Source organism: Malurus melanocephalus, unplaced genomic scaffold, assembly GCF_030028575.1.
Source record: "Malurus melanocephalus ecotype Western Australia unplaced genomic scaffold, MMel_1.1 scaffold_74, whole genome shotgun sequence".
In the NCBI taxonomy this organism is placed as follows: domain Eukaryota; kingdom Metazoa; phylum Chordata; class Aves; order Passeriformes; family Maluridae; genus Malurus; species Malurus melanocephalus.
The window spans coordinates 1937075-1952549 of NW_026623306.1; the positions used below are offsets into that span (position 1 = coordinate 1937075).

Here is a 15475-nt window from a genome sequence, read left to right on the forward strand (position 1 = left end):
GTACTCAATCTACAATTTAGGTGATTAAGCTTTTTGAACAGAAGAGGTGAAAGAATTAAGCACTGTGGTGTCCTGTGCAAGAGGTGAGGGCAGAAGAACAGGTGGTCAGGACAGATTTATTGGACTGTTTTGGAGAAAGATGTGGTCGTATTCTCTTATTGCTTGGTTCTTCTGCATTTGTGCAATCTTTCCTCCAGTTTGGAGTCTTTCATTGACCTTACAGAACTTTATTTTACTTGACAGGATGATTCTTTGATTTGTGAAGATTAATCTGAATTCTCTGAGATCAACAGTTTTGATGACCAACACTTTGGCCAGAAGTAGCCAATTTTGTTATTAAAAATAAAAAGCTGCCCATTTTCACAGGAACATGTTATTGCTAAACCCCAGCACGTAGAGAGTTCTGCACAGCATATCTGAGATCAGGAGTTGTGATAGACCACTGACTTCAGCATTAGGTTGTAATAAGTATTTCCTTTGGATTTGTGGTTCAGTGATACTTAAATTTTTTTTCAGTAGATTCTTAAAGCTATTATCATAATTGCATTCTAGTAGCTTTTTTAAAAGTTACATTAAATTAATTATTACATTAATGAAAACAAATTAAAGATAAATAAAATCGCCAGAAAAGTTATGCCAGAAGTGTATTTTACTATGAAGCCTCACTAATTAGCTGGTAGGAAATKATAACATTCTTTTTTGGAAAACTCATGTGCTACAAAGATGATAACTCCTCACACAGGTTATCTCAAAGTGCATGTGGAAGGATAATTGCTGTGCAGGGATCAGCAACTCCCCCAATCAACATTTTCATGGCACCAGAATAATTTTTCCTTTGTGCCACTTTTAAATAAAGAGTGTGTGTCTAAGCATTAATACCTGTTCAATCTACATTTTAAAAACTTGAATAGTTTGTAATTTTTTTTATCTTGTTTCTGTATTTGTCCAGCCATGGTCAGTGTCCATATTTATTCTGTAGCTGTAACTGCTGGTTTCATTGCTGCTGAGTCATGGAAGCAATGGTGCTGCCTTCCAGAACTGTTACTTTTCTCAATCAACTTTATTCTTGTAACTTTCCAGATTATTTTTTAATGGATTTTTATTGCATAAAATGCCTTTGTCATACTTCTCTCTCCTTGAATATTTTTGTAATCTAAAAATAAAAGGAATAGTAGGGTGCCATTTACCCTCACTTCCTGGCAGCATTTCTGTTTCCACTGTTGGTTGGAGATCASAGTAATCCAGGGCTGTGGAAAACCATTTTCCCTGGAGGGACAGCTGTCTCTTTGATGGACTCCACAGGCACTTCTTTTGGCAGCTCTGGAGATGCYACTGAGAGATCTGGCACACTTCTGTTTGGATGAAAGTAAGAAAATCCCTTATTAGTGATGTGCAGAGAAAGTTGGTTTGGTCCTGCTCACTTCTAACAGTAAATGTTAGCACAAAGGGGAAGGGTTATTCCTTTTTTTTCTAGTTATGAATCTGAAAGTTAAAAAGACTGCATATACAGAATCAATAAAGGTAGAAAAGAGGAGAAAATTTCATTAATGAGAATCCAATTCCTACCCATTTTGTAAAATGAAGGGATGAGTTAAGGCTGATTGCCACAGGCCTGGCAAAGAGCAGCTCTGGGGGYTGAGTGGTCACTGGTGAGCTGGACTGGTGCAGTGCCACTTTTGGAGATTTCTGCTGCCTTTGTGTTCAGTGTCGCACTGTTTGACCTCCTCCACATTCTGGCTGGCTTTACTGCTCTTTGGTTCAACAGACAAGTGGGATCTGATTTAGTTGCAGAGGGAAGGGTGTGTTTTGATGTTTGTAAGGAGTTCTTGTGTCCTGGCTCTGCTCTGAGGGTGCAGACTGGTAACTACCAGGTGGTTCTTCATCCCTCACCAACATTCTCATCGCAGCTGCCTGTGCTGTGCTCAGAACATTGATTATTCAGTGTTGGGAATGCTGGCAGGATGAGCTGTTTCTCATTCCTCCCCCAAGAAAGTCTGTGACGTTCACCCCTGAGCTGGCRTGAGCTGCTCTTGTCCCTGTTAGGTGAGGAGCTGAGCAGGCTGTGACAGCAGCACAGGAAGGGATGATAGCACCTCAGGCTGTAAGAAATGGCACCAAGAAGAAAAAAAACCACCGTGAGGGGAGATGTTGGCATCTGGCATCTGTTCTGCTGCTACTCAAGCAGTAAAGTGTGTGTGCCCTTACAGCAACCTGGCATTTGTCATCTCCTGAAGCCAGAGAGATGAAACCTGTCCCAGCCTGGCTTAGAGAGGATCCCAAGGTGTCACAAGCTGTTAGGTTCTAGATATTCAGCCACAAATTCTGCATTTAAAAATTCATCTCCCAGAAGAAAGTTGTAAAATCTTATACATGCTTAAAACCTTACTTTAATTCAGAATTCTCTGCACACAAAMCCCATACCTATAAAAGCATATTTTGGGACTGAGTTATGGATTGACTAAATACAGAATAGATTCTTAAAAAAAAAAATCAACACCTTTGACAAGTACAACTAGTACTGTAAGAGTCTCTTTAGTTTTGTTCCTTGTAGAATWATTCTCTACAGCACATTTTCATCTTCAGTTAAATATTTTGCTTTTCTGTGAAACTTGAGTGCTTTTCTTCTGTGGTGTGTTGAAGGCTGTTAAACAGTTTTAATATACAAGTCTCAGGAATTCAGTTCAATTGTCCACTGTCTTTATWGCTTTCAGGAGCAATGAAACCTTGAACTCACACAAGTCATTTTGCCATGGAAGCTCACCACTGACTTGTGAGGCCAACATTTCACTTGCCTGTTCCTACCTTGAAAAGAAGACATCAAACCCCATTATTTATCTGAAGAGTTTCTATGTTCAGACTTTACAGACACCATTTTGCCCTTACCAGATGTTACATCTCTATTTTCCTGTCTCTAATACAGCAGAGTTTGTTCAGCTTTTTTGATGTCTTCCTTGGGTGTGATTGTTCTGAGTTGCAAAACACAGAGAATCAAGAAGTAACATTTATGGCTTTGAAATACTCACTTGCCACCCATTGCCTTCCATCCAACTACAGCCAGACAAATYCTCTCTGAGGAGAATTTTTTTAGTACTTCAGGTGCCTCGAATCAGCCCAATGCTGTACTTGTCCAGGCTCATCCATTTTTAGCCATTTTATTGGATGCAATATATATWGATTAAAAAAAATGACAATTTTGAATCTTTTTGGTATCTTTGAGAAGAAATGACTTGGAGCGTTTGACATTTTAATGCAGTTCGTCTTTTCAAATAGATTTGGCTTCTAATGCATGTGACAACGGGACTTTGCTCTTCAGTTARAGCATACATTTCAGAGTAGTTGTTACCTAAAATATTATCATAAGGCATAAGAAAACACACGATTTAAGTTGCCTTTCATGAACATAATTAAGAATTAATAAGCCTGTACCAGTGGCTAGTCCTCAGAATTTCCACTGTTTTGCCTTTTGTGACCCGTGTTATTAAAAGTCCATTATTTTTACAGACTTTATTAAATTGGATCTTATTAAAGCATTCTATATTTGCATTTGGTCTTTCATAATTCATTATTATTATGACATTTACTTTTTACCATCAGATCTGAAAACATATCATAAGCTACCCTTTTCTCTTGAAAGAAATGCTAATTTCAAACAGTCCTTTAATGGAAGAGAAAAGCTTTATCAGTTTTTTCATTTATTCGAGATCGTGTTAAGAATACTAATGTTAGACTTCTGTATGCTAATATCTAAGAGCTTTTTTTGGTCAAAAGCTTAGAATTATTGTTTTTTAGACCACACTGCTAAGTATGTCACTGGCAGGGCATTAGTACAAAAGAAAATACAAGTACCATGTTTTAATTCTGGGACTGATAAAACCAATTTCTTGATCTTTCATTATTAAACAATGCTTTGTATGAAATCTACTRTTTTTACACTTCATGTTTATTAGATTGTGGCTCTACTTCGTGTCTCTTTAGAAGTTTTTCACAATTGGTTTAGCTTGATTATTTTGGGGGGGGGGTAGTTTTGAATTATAACCTTCAGAGTAGTGTAGCAGGAAATGGAATTTTCCATCAAAGAAATCACTGTCTCAAGCAGCTGTTAATTGTTTTAATTTAGACAACCTGGACCCTATCACATTCGTAAATATTGTAATAATTTAGTCATAAAAAGAGATAAAGRGCTCTAGAAGTGCATGCAGAAGATGTTGAACAGTAGGTAACATGCAGTTAAACTGCTGAATTTAGCATAATTATTTTTTTAAAGCTGAACTTCAAAAACTCCTCTACAATGTTAACTATTTTTTTCCCCACAAGGTTTCTGACGATGTGCACTAGACATTTTGGGAGTGTGGTAGCCCAAACAATTCGAACTCAGAAGACAGACCAGTTTCCACTTTTCCTCATTATTATGGGAAAACGATCGTCTAATGAAGTGTTGAATGTAATACAAGGTACAGTTCYCACTTTATAGTAAAAGTATTCCTTATGTGAGTATTGAAACTGTTACAAGAAGTCTTTGCAAASTGTTCCTCTTTTAAGATGTCCAGAACATGAATTTATTGCAATTTATTTTCAGGATATAATTATCTACTACTCTTATCTAATCTGTAATTATCTACTACTCATTAATGTATTAATTAAGAGATTGGAGTTGCCATGACTGTAGCAGAATTGCAGTTTCAGATTTTCATTTTTTTTTAAGTGGAGGCCTTATTTCCTAAATAAGGGGCTACACTTGGTTTTCCAAATTTATATCCAGATAATTCCTGACTTCCAAAATATTTTGGGTGCACTTTTTGTGTGATTCCAGAACGCCTTTGGTTCTTTGTGTGTAGTTCCTTTTTAATACCTGGGTTCCTGTTGTTAATATTTGGACATGAGTTGATATTTCATAGCTGCCTGCAGCATYGAGACCCCCACATCAGATCAGGGTTTAAGTTCTTGATATAATCTCACATAAATGAAGCTTTCTGGCTTGCACGAGCAGTTCTTTCTGGTGTAACCATTCCTCTGATTTCACTGACAGTGAGATATCTTAGATGTGGAGCGTTGCCCTTTGCCTGCTGTTGTCAGTAACTCTTCAAATTAGAGCACATCAAAGCATGGCTGCCTCTCATTTCTTCTGCTCTCTCCACAAGTTTGCCTCCATGATACTGTGTCCTCATTTTTTTATKGCTTATATCTAGAAATCTTTATTGTAATCTCCTTATTTTCCTGAGGAAACTCATCCTCAGGAAATGTTGCCTTTTGCAGATGAGTGTTAGTGTTTCTCTCTGCATCTGCAATTAATAATTTTCTTGAGAAATGTGCAGTGTTCCTTCCTGTGGACAAAATCTTTGCACAGATTTTGTCTYCCCAGTGCAAGGTGCAGCACAACACCAATTCTTGGTATGAATGCCTGTCAATTATAAAACTTATTTCACAGAAATTGTGTTATAAATAGCTTGGTTTTCTGACTCTGCAGTCCGGTTCAGCACCTTTATCATCCCACTGAAGTCAATGTTGTTACTGCCTTAAATTATTTAACTCTTTTAGCAGCTTGGGGACTCAAAGCCATAACACAATGCACCTTTATATTACAAAATAATCCAGATTATTTAATCGCATTCATTAAGTTTTAATGATTTGTGAAGGGTTTTCTGCACCCTTTTGTACTAAACAAAAACGCTCACCTATTGTAGCCTTACTAAAATTGTTCCTTTCACAAAAATCAAACAATCTCCGCTGTTTTTTTTCCCAGGCATGGGGACACTGATGTCCTTTAACAATACTGCCCCAAATGAATGGTGGCCTCTGAAGTCCTGCGTGTTGTAGCATGTGGGATAACATTTTCTGCTAAGGTAGCAAATGTTAGAARTGGGAACAATGAGGGCCTTTCAGGGCTGGGCAAGAAGGCATGTTGACAGAAGAGATACAACAATATAGAAACCTAAGACCCTGGTGGCGTTTATTGAAATGCAGACTGTCTAAGTTTGCTTTTGATTTTGATTTTTTTCTGGGATTGGAAACGATGGGGACAGTCTTGTTTTCTTTAGTGGTACTTGTTCTGCTGGGGTCCAACAGCTGTKTAGGCTGGCAGATGTTACGATTTTATAGTTTTTGAGCACTTCTCATGGTTTAAGACCTTTAAACTTCTCTGACAAGTGGATTTAATGGGTAGCCTAGAAAGAAAAACCAAAGAATGCATCTTAGTAGGAAATTAATCTTTCAGTCTTACTGAAGACTGGGGGCATGCTGAAGAAAAGCATGGGGAGGTATCTATTTTCCCATGTATGTGCTCTAATTCATGATACATACATGGATGACATACTTTTCCGTTGCATCAGCTTTGCAAGTTTTATGAGAATGCACTGAAAAGAATGCATTGTAATATTTGAAACTTTAGTAGTAGCTGTGCCCAAATAAAATGTGTGTGCACACATCCATTCGATAATTGTATTCTGGGTTTTTTCCATTTTTTTAACCAATCCACTTGGACACTGCTGCCAACGTCCTACCTTTTGTTGCTTGACTACATGCTTCAGTCTCYCTGATTATACCTGGGAATTCTAAAACTGTAAAATAATTTCACATAAAGTAATCMCAGATCTACTACTTTGCTTTAACATCAGCAATTAAAAAAAACAAACCAGTGCTTTTTAATGTAAGCACAAAAGCAATTGTTCAGATTTGCACCACCTGAAATTTTAGCATATGATCAACATTTGTAAAAACAATTTTGAGTTTTCACTAAAAAGGTGAACTGAAGGCATTCTACTGAGATATTTGCATTTTCTACTCTTGTCTTTTTTTTTTTTTTAAGTCTGGCTATTTCTTACGGATTAATTCTAAAATGACTTCTTTTTTGTTTAATAACTTTAATGAAATGAAGTTCAGCTATCTTCCTTTGTTGCTAGGTAACACAACAGTGGATGAGCTAATGATGAGGCTGATGGCTGCRATGGAGATCTTCAGTGCCCAGCAGCAGGAAGACATAAAGGATGAGGTGAGCACTGAAAGTTGCTGCAGATRCCTCCTGGCTTCCACTAATCACTGGGGGTGTAAATTAACCAGATTTTTTGTGATGTGTTTTAGTGTCTCTTCCCTTGTCAGAAATTTAAAAGGTTGAGTCTCCTTTGTGTGTTGATTTGGGTCTCTCAAAACAACTCCTTCCTTTTGGTCATGTTGTTTTCAGTTTGTTTCCTTTTTCTGAGATCAGTCGCCAGTGACTGTTTACATGTTGATGTTATAGAGCTTCATATGCTCATACAAGCAAACAAGCAGAATTTTTTCCCAATAACCAGCTCTAAGTTATAGGTAGAAAACAAAAAAAAATAGATTAATGTATCTGAAATGTGTTTATTTGAAAAGGGTGCTGAAACCAACTTTACCCAGTATTGAAGCACCCTTCAGAATGATGCAGAATGCATAAATGATGACAAGACTTCTCAAAACCAGTGTTTCAATTACACAAGCAGACACAGTGAGTTRCACAGCTGAAAGATCTTTATCTGTTACTCTGTAAATTGAGAGTGACATTTTGAAGTAATGAAGTACTTAGGAATTTATAATAATAGGTGTGTTGCCATTCAAGATTATTCTTATCCTRTTGTATAGACATTGATTGACAATAATTCACTAAACACATTCTTCACATTTAAATCTTGTATCTCATTAGTACAAGATTTAGTGACTATAATATGAAGGCACAGTATCTGCACAATGCTGTCATTCACTTTTTCTTCTTTATTTATGCTACCTGTAATTCATTGCTAAAGAAAYTGACTTTAATTTTGTTAATACTGAACACAAATTTAAATATGAGGATTACATAAAAAATCCAAGGCACAGTATAACAGAATTCTTTATTGCATTTTAGCAGGAGTATCTTGAGTATGTGAGTTTTTTCAGTGCTTTAATAAGAAGGTAAAATTTACATCACMGATGAGCTCCAAGAGAGGTTCAGAATTAAAAACTGTAAAAGCTGATAAAAAGGAAGAAAACKGAGGGAAACAAAAGTATATGAAAACAGAGAGATAAGAGCAAACAAGGGATAGGAGAAGAAACTGGAAGCAGAAGTGATGGGATTGGAACAGAGTGAGGAACAGGACACCAGACCGGACACAGAACCAGGAATTGGCTCCTGTCCAGGGCTGCTCTCTGTCCTTCACTGGATAGCCAGGAGCAGTGACAGTCCAGTCCCCACATGGCATTGTTTTTTCCTGGCTTATTTCCCCARGTGCATGTAGGGAGAATGGAAAATTAATTTTTATCCATTTCTCCAAAATCTAAGTCTTCTGTTGTCCCCTTTTTGTTTTTCTGTCCCTGAGAGCAGCACTGACATTTCTTCCCCAACAGGGGCTTTTTCTAATACACTTTGACATTCAGAAAACTAATGGAAAATTTCATAAACTTTRGGGGCAGCTTTCCAGACACTATGGGTTCTATACACAAATAGGATATTTACCTACACCTTGGCCCCACTCGTTACAAGCACACTGAAAGGATGATCTCAGACACTTTTGCCTTTGAAGCAGGAAGTTTAAAAACAAAAAATAGCCTCGCTTTATGAAATTACTATTCAGAGAGGGAGTACTTGACAAGCAGTCTGTCCTCAATAGAGGGCTTCAGCCTGAAAACAAAATATTGCCTTTTTGTGGTTGGCTACATAACATGTAGCYTTCTTGTAAGCCTTGTACTTGACAACTTCAAGTGTTCGAACATCATCACCTTTTCTTTTTTAAGATCTTATTGCAGTTGGTGCAATTTTTTTCCCAAATATTACAATAGCAAACAGGATACAGAGTCCGGTTTCTGTTACTGTTTTCTTAATAGCAACAATAAGTCATTGTAAAACCACAACAAGATAAGCAGAAAATTCTTTTGTGCTTTAAAAGGAGAAGTCATCTCTGTAGCSTTGCTGTAAACAGAAGTGTGTGAGAGAGAAGCAGAACTGGAAACATTTGTAAATGACAGCCTGAAGTCAGGAATGAGTGGGTTTATGCAGCTGAGCTCCTCATGCACATGAAAGCTTCCAGCACAGCCATTGCATAATCCTGTTTGGCACAGCGTGTTTTGCAGTGCCCTCTGATGGTTATTTGGGTACAGGAGGACTGGTGCCACTCCAGCTGATGGTCCAGGTGTCACCTGGTGTTGGCTGTAGCTACAGGTGGCTCCCTGTCCCTGAGGTGGGGTGCTCAGAGCAGCATCACCAACTTACCTCCCCTGAGTGACCTGAGCCACCTCATTAGCTGGTGGTAAGAAGAGTGTGTTTAGCTAAATCCTGTSCTTTTGTATCCATTTATTGGTAAAATTTACCACTTTTGCCTGGTAACATTTTATTTGGGTAAATCTTTTGCATATTTTTGTAGCGCCAAGTGCTAAAATACCATCACTCCACTAGCAGTTGCATTTAATTTTTAGATTTGTGTATTGCACTCCTCTAAGCTTTTTTTTTGCAAAATCTCCAATGAAATACCTTAAAAACATTGAGATGCACGTGTGTACTCAAATAACCCAACATGCCTGTCCTGGGGTGTAACTTCTGCACCCATTTTCCCTCCCAGGTTTTTGTAAAGGGAGATCAAGCTGCTGTTCCATTCTTTTCCCTGCCRTTCCAGGGTTCTGGGTCACTCATGAGCTGTTGTTCTGTTGACCAGATGACATTTTGGAAACCTCGTGCCTCTTTCGGACCATTCTGTTGTCTTGCCATTGTAGATACACGGTCTGGCTGTCCTGCTGTCTGTTTTTATAACTTTGCTCCTAAAATTGCTGTAAGAACAAGCCATAAATAGCAATATTGGATGAGCAGCACACTGATACTCTCCCATGGCTCTTCTGACAAGGAATGGCTGATGGACAGTTCAGTGATGGGCTCAGTGGTACCATCACCAGAGAGGCCATTTGGCCAGGGTACAATCCCACTCTGCCCAGGGCAATCTGATCTGGGAGCTGAAACCCAACCTCTTGTTTATACAGAGTTATCCTGCAGCTGCACTCATGATTTCATTCACCTGATGGACATATTTTCTTTTTCTGACTATGTTTGCTCCTCTTGCCACCACTACAAGAGTTGACACCTCAGCCACTGCTCAGGCAGTGGGGCTGGGGGTTTTTGCAGAGAGGGAGTGAATGTTATTAAGCAGTTTCTCCTGTGAGCAAGAGGGTGTCTCAGATCAGGGATAACCAGCCTCTGCCCCTGTTGATTAAGGTGTGCACTGAGATTTTTCGGGCACTGACTTTGAAAGGAGTGTGTAGTATCAGTTCCTCTTGAGTATCAGTTCCTCTTAAGTGTCAGTGCCTGGTGCCGGGCTTAGGAAAGCAAATAATAGTTGTAAAATATTGTACACCCTGGAATGTCCATTTTTAAACWCCCTGTGAGCTTGCTTGCTTTAATTGGATAGTTAAATAATCATCTCAGTGTGGCGTGATGGGCCCGAATAGATCCGAGTTAGCTCCTTTGTGAGATTAATGTGAAGAGATCTGTGATTAAATCCTGGCATTTACAGCACAACACACCTGTTCTGGGCCCATCCTCAACATTTTTTCTCCATTGCCTGAGGAGGAGGCTTCTCAAAGGATTACAGTAACACTTTTTGACAAGCTTATACAGGGCGGAGTTTCCATGTAATGACAGGGCTCATTTGATGATGCCTCAGTAATGCATTTTTTATTTTTGCTGTCAACATTTATTACTGTAGAAGCACTGACTGTTACACAGCTGGCCCAACTTGTCCACATTTAAGTAACAGTAGGTCTCTGGACGTGTTTATTTTTGTCATTACGCAACTGGCACTCCTGCTCTCGGATTAGACTTGAAGGTGGAATTGTACTGCCCACAGTTGCTTCAGAGACCTTTTTATTTTTACAAACACCAATTAAAACCTTTAATTCATTTTCTTGTCTGCCAGCACACTGGTCTTCAGTGTAAAAGAGACACACTTAAGAATTTTTAAACTGGAAAAACTGCTGTAAACAGACTCTGACTGAAGATTAGCAGTAGAAAAATGCAGGCCTGCAGAGTCACCATCTTTTCTCTCTGTTCTTGGGTGACATTTCTGCCTCCTGGATACTGCAGTGTCAGGAAAACATAGGTTCTTCCTCACCAATATCTGAATGGGGATTTTAAAAAACACATGAAGGGAAACCAAACCTTCARAATAGCAGCACAAATTCTTTTTCCTCTTTTCCCTGCTACAGTGCTTTGGGGCTTTAGTGGCCCAGTGTTATTTTCACAACTGTGCAGTGAGAAGCCTGGTACCACATGYCTTTTCCTCCTTTTCTGCATCACTGCTGTCAAGTGGAAGTCCTTCTATCAGTTCTGCAGGAAACACCTGCAATTTCTCTCTAGGAACTGAAGCTCACGTGGAAATCAGTGGAAATCAGGCACCTGAACACCTTGGATAATCTGCTTTCCATCTAACACTGTCACGTGTATCATGGTGCACAGTATTTRCACAACAAGAGATTATGAGAATACACGAAATTCATTAAATTCCACTGCACAGAAGCATTGTGGTGATGACAACTGTCTAGCGAAGATTGGGATTTAACCCCTCCAAAATCTAATTAGCATGTGTACTAAATATTACTAGTTATAACTAATTAAACTACAGTAATCAAAATTTATTTGATTAAATTCTCCAGTTTTGTGTTTGTAATGTGATAGCAGCCCAAACCATGGGCTTCACTGGGTGCGAGTGCTGCCTTTGAGAGTTTGCAGTGTGGTTAGAGAGAGATTTGGCAAAGTGCAAGGCAATGGCAGAGGAAGGAAAGGTGGAAGAGAAAATATTTTTAGTCCCTGTGTTTTTTAGGCTGTTCATGTTGACTGCTTCATTCACTGAATATTCAGCCCAGCTGTGTCAGGGCTGGCTGGCTTCTTTCCCATGGAAAGGCACTGCAGGACTCCTTGAAGGTGTTGGAGTTGGGTTTATTCTTGTCACTTGAGTTAATTCCCAAAAATCAGTGTCTGGGGCTTTCCTCCTTCAGTGGGGWTCCTGGGGTGGTTCTGTGCTGTTCTGCCCCCTCACCCTGCCTCCTCCTGTGCTTCTGCCACCACAAAAACATCCTTTTGTTTTGTCCTCCTCGTTCCCATACACCCAACACGCTCTGTGTACACTTTTCCCTTCCATATATTCCCCATCACRTATGTTTAAGTTATACAATGTGCAAGTCTGTCATCTTAGTGAGTCAAATTAATGCCTTTCTCGCACTGGTTTGTTTGGACAAAGGGGTGTTTCTCTTTAACGCTCCCATGAATAGCCTTAAGCATTTGCAGATTTTAATTTCAGGAGTGGTTCAGTGAAATGAACTGTCTTTCAGATAGGCATTCAGCATTTGTAAATACACTTCTTTTTTTTTTTCTTGTAATATCTCTTTACTCACTGGTGCTCTGAGAAAGGTCTTCTGCTCATGGTTATCTTCTCAAGTTCTGTCTCATCTGGTTTTACTTCACAAAAAAATGGTCCCAAAGGGTAATAATAACAGCTCCCTGAGACAAATCAGGTGCAAAGCTGATTCCTGGGGTTAAATCATTAAATCCTACCATCAGAAATGACAATAACAAATAGGAAAGAAAGCCCAAAAGTGTCAATGCTGACTTTTCCAACAAAAGTCCGATTAAAAAGACAAATTTATTATATATTTTTAACTTGTAGAATCTGCTGTCCTAAATTCGATCAAGAATCCTCCTTTTTCCATCATCCCGCATGTAAAAATGCTTATCTTTAGGTACTTCAGGATTAACTTTAACAAACGTTTGTCTTAGTTGTTGCACTGGATATTACTCAGGAGGTTTTCTCTGGTCCACTGTAGCTATCTCATAAATGTAAGTGTTTGTTATTTTTGTGATGACTGCATCTCTACGAAACAGAATAGCAAAGAAAATTCATAGCTGAGGAATATATTTGGTGAATAAAAGCAGGTTTTTTGAAAGTTTCAACCTTCCATTGAATGAATGTCCACCCACTGTCTCATTGTCAAAATGGGAAAGCAGGAATCTGTGAAACAGACTCTTTTTTAGGTGCAAAGGAGAGTTGTCTCCTTGTCTCAAGCCCAAAATCCCTGGGATGGGGTTGGTTTACATTCACAGCAGCCTTCAGTCACTGCTGTGGAATTCACAAGTGCTGTATAACTCCTGTTTCTGATGAGGGCTTTTTAACTGACCCTAAGATAAGCAGTGTCTGTTTATACATTGATTTCTTGAAAAAGGAAGGTGGAAATTCTACCTTCATTTTGAAAGCACTGTGGAGATGCGTTTAGTGATGGTCAGCCAATACTGCAATTTACATAGGGTCTAACAGAAMGTTGTCAGCTACCTCAAATTTTATTTATGGAAAGCAGTTACGGTATTTTTTTATATTAATTATTAGTGGCATGATTATTCTTCACACGTTCTTTGTTAGTGCAGTGAAAGATTCTCTGCAGAATATTTTTTTCCACTTTTCTTGTCACTGCCTTGAGTTTTCTTTCATTGCTTTCTGGTGAACTTGATGCATCCTCATGCTTTGTGTTGTTTCTCTAGAGGAAGAGATGTCTAAATTTAGAAATTGCAATACAAAAGGAAGAACTGCTTCATCTAATGTTTAAAATTTGTCCAAGGTGTAACTCTGAACCTAACAATGCCACGATTTATCTGTAAACTCTGTGGAGGAGGTGGTTCCTGTCAGGTGTGAGCAGCATTAACCAACAGAAGTATTAATGCAGAAATAGGTACAAAGAGGCATTTCATGGGATTACATCTGCTGCTAACCCAAAGAACTCTGGGTTCCAGGTTTGTTTTTAAGGTCTGTTTCAGTAAGATCAGAATTGTTTCAATGAGGTGTAGRTGCAGTCAATTCACTTTTAGATGTGAGGCTCACATATTTCTGTGAGGACCAGGCAGTCATGCRTGGTAATTCTTCACATTCCTGACATCTTTTTCGTAATCCACTTCTAGGATGATGATAACTGCAATGAATAGGGAAGAAAGAATTTTAACTTCTTTTAGCGCCTGGAATTCATGTTTCAATTCTACTTGTAAAATCTATAGCATCAGTATATTTTTTAAAAATTTATTTTTTGATGAACTACAATAAATTTATCTTAATTGCTAGCAATCTTTGATGGAGAAGAGCTTGTAGTTGCAAGAGTTGTATCTAATCTTTCAGGACTCTTTGGGGCAGTACGGGACTTGGGTGACCTTTGAAATTCAGTGTGTGAAGTTAGGTGTGATACATGGAGTTGAAAAATATGGAAGTTAAATATGTTCTCTCTGAAATAATTCTAAATATTTTTTAAAGGCTTGTGCTCTGGCAGATTACCTGAAGTCATCTTCCTTTAGTGAGCATATTTGGACAGGTAGTTTTGTTTCTTGCTATTATAAGGTGAATTTTCAGTATGTTTATGAAAAGTCTCAGCGTAGATAGCGCAAAACTTTTTCCTTTACTGTAACATTCCATCTGTGAGAATTGGGAAAACCTCTGTGTATTCAAGAAGCTTTCCTCATATTTAGATTACATAAAAATGGGAGCTGTTTAATTATTCCACCACCATCCTCATCTCAGAAATGSAATATTCATGTAGAGTAGTTTTTGCTGTCGGATTCGCATTAATTTTTGGAAACATTCCATGAGCAGAGTACATAAAACTTAACAATGTCTAGAGTAGCCAGGAAGAGGAAGGGTTTATTCGATGGTTATTGTCCTTTTTGTGTTTTGCAAGAATTACTGTCGCTCGTGTTTTGGCTCTGCTGAATAAAGTGATGATTTCTAAACCTTCTTGGAATGAAATTCAGGACACACTGATTGTAGRATAGTTTAGGGTCCTGTTTCTGCAAGAAAGAAAAATTTCCTCTGAAAAGATCTCGCTGCTTTCCAACTGGAAGTTGTATMATTTTCCCTGCAATTTGTCCTTTCCTCTTGTGGTTGCATTCTGCTTTAGAGTTTTAACCACTGAGATGTCCGAGTTTTGTTTGAGGAACGTCTTGGCATGTTTGTAAGTCATGATAATTACAGTTAGCAAGTGCTCCTCCCATTCAGAGTTGTGTTTTTGCCAAATAATGGTGTTTTGAGGAGAAAATGGATCCCTTTGCAAAATGATTCCCMTGTGTGGAATAAATGTTGCAGCAGTAACATCATTCTTCAGGAAGCAGTAGCTCGTAGACTTTAATTTCTGTGAAACACAGGGGACAGATTGCCCCAGTGCAAGTGCTGTGTTCCTGGTAACTGCAGGGAGACCCTGCTGAGCCCACCAGCAGCCTCACAGCTAAATCCTATTGATTTTTGTAGGGACCAGTGCAGCCTCTGCAGGGCTCTGGGGGGATTATGAGATGTAGGAGGAGTAAGCACAGGGGAGCAGCCGCTGGCTCTGCTTTGGAGACAGAGTATGAAGTTATTGATTGTACACTTTGCTTTATTTGACATCACCCCRGTGCAGTTATTCCAGCTTTTGGGGATATCCACTCTTTGATCCTCCACTGTGTGGAYGATGCTTTGCTTTGTCAGTCGCGTGTTTTTAG

The 15475-nt window shown here is 38.7% G+C and overlaps 1 protein-coding gene across 1 annotated transcript in view; it reads left to right on the forward strand.

Annotated features, from left to right (window-relative positions):
- The window catches only part of FAF1 (Fas associated factor 1), a 146896-nt gene that overhangs the window by 111806 nt on the left and 19615 nt on the right, over window positions 1-15475 (forward strand). Inside the window, exons 14-15 of the mRNA XM_057367063.1 lie at window positions 4315-4451; window positions 6897-6985. Of these exons, the coding sequence (XP_057223046.1) occupies window positions 4315-4451; window positions 6897-6985 (226 nt within the window). The remainder of the gene's footprint in view (window positions 1-4314; window positions 4452-6896; window positions 6986-15475) is intronic.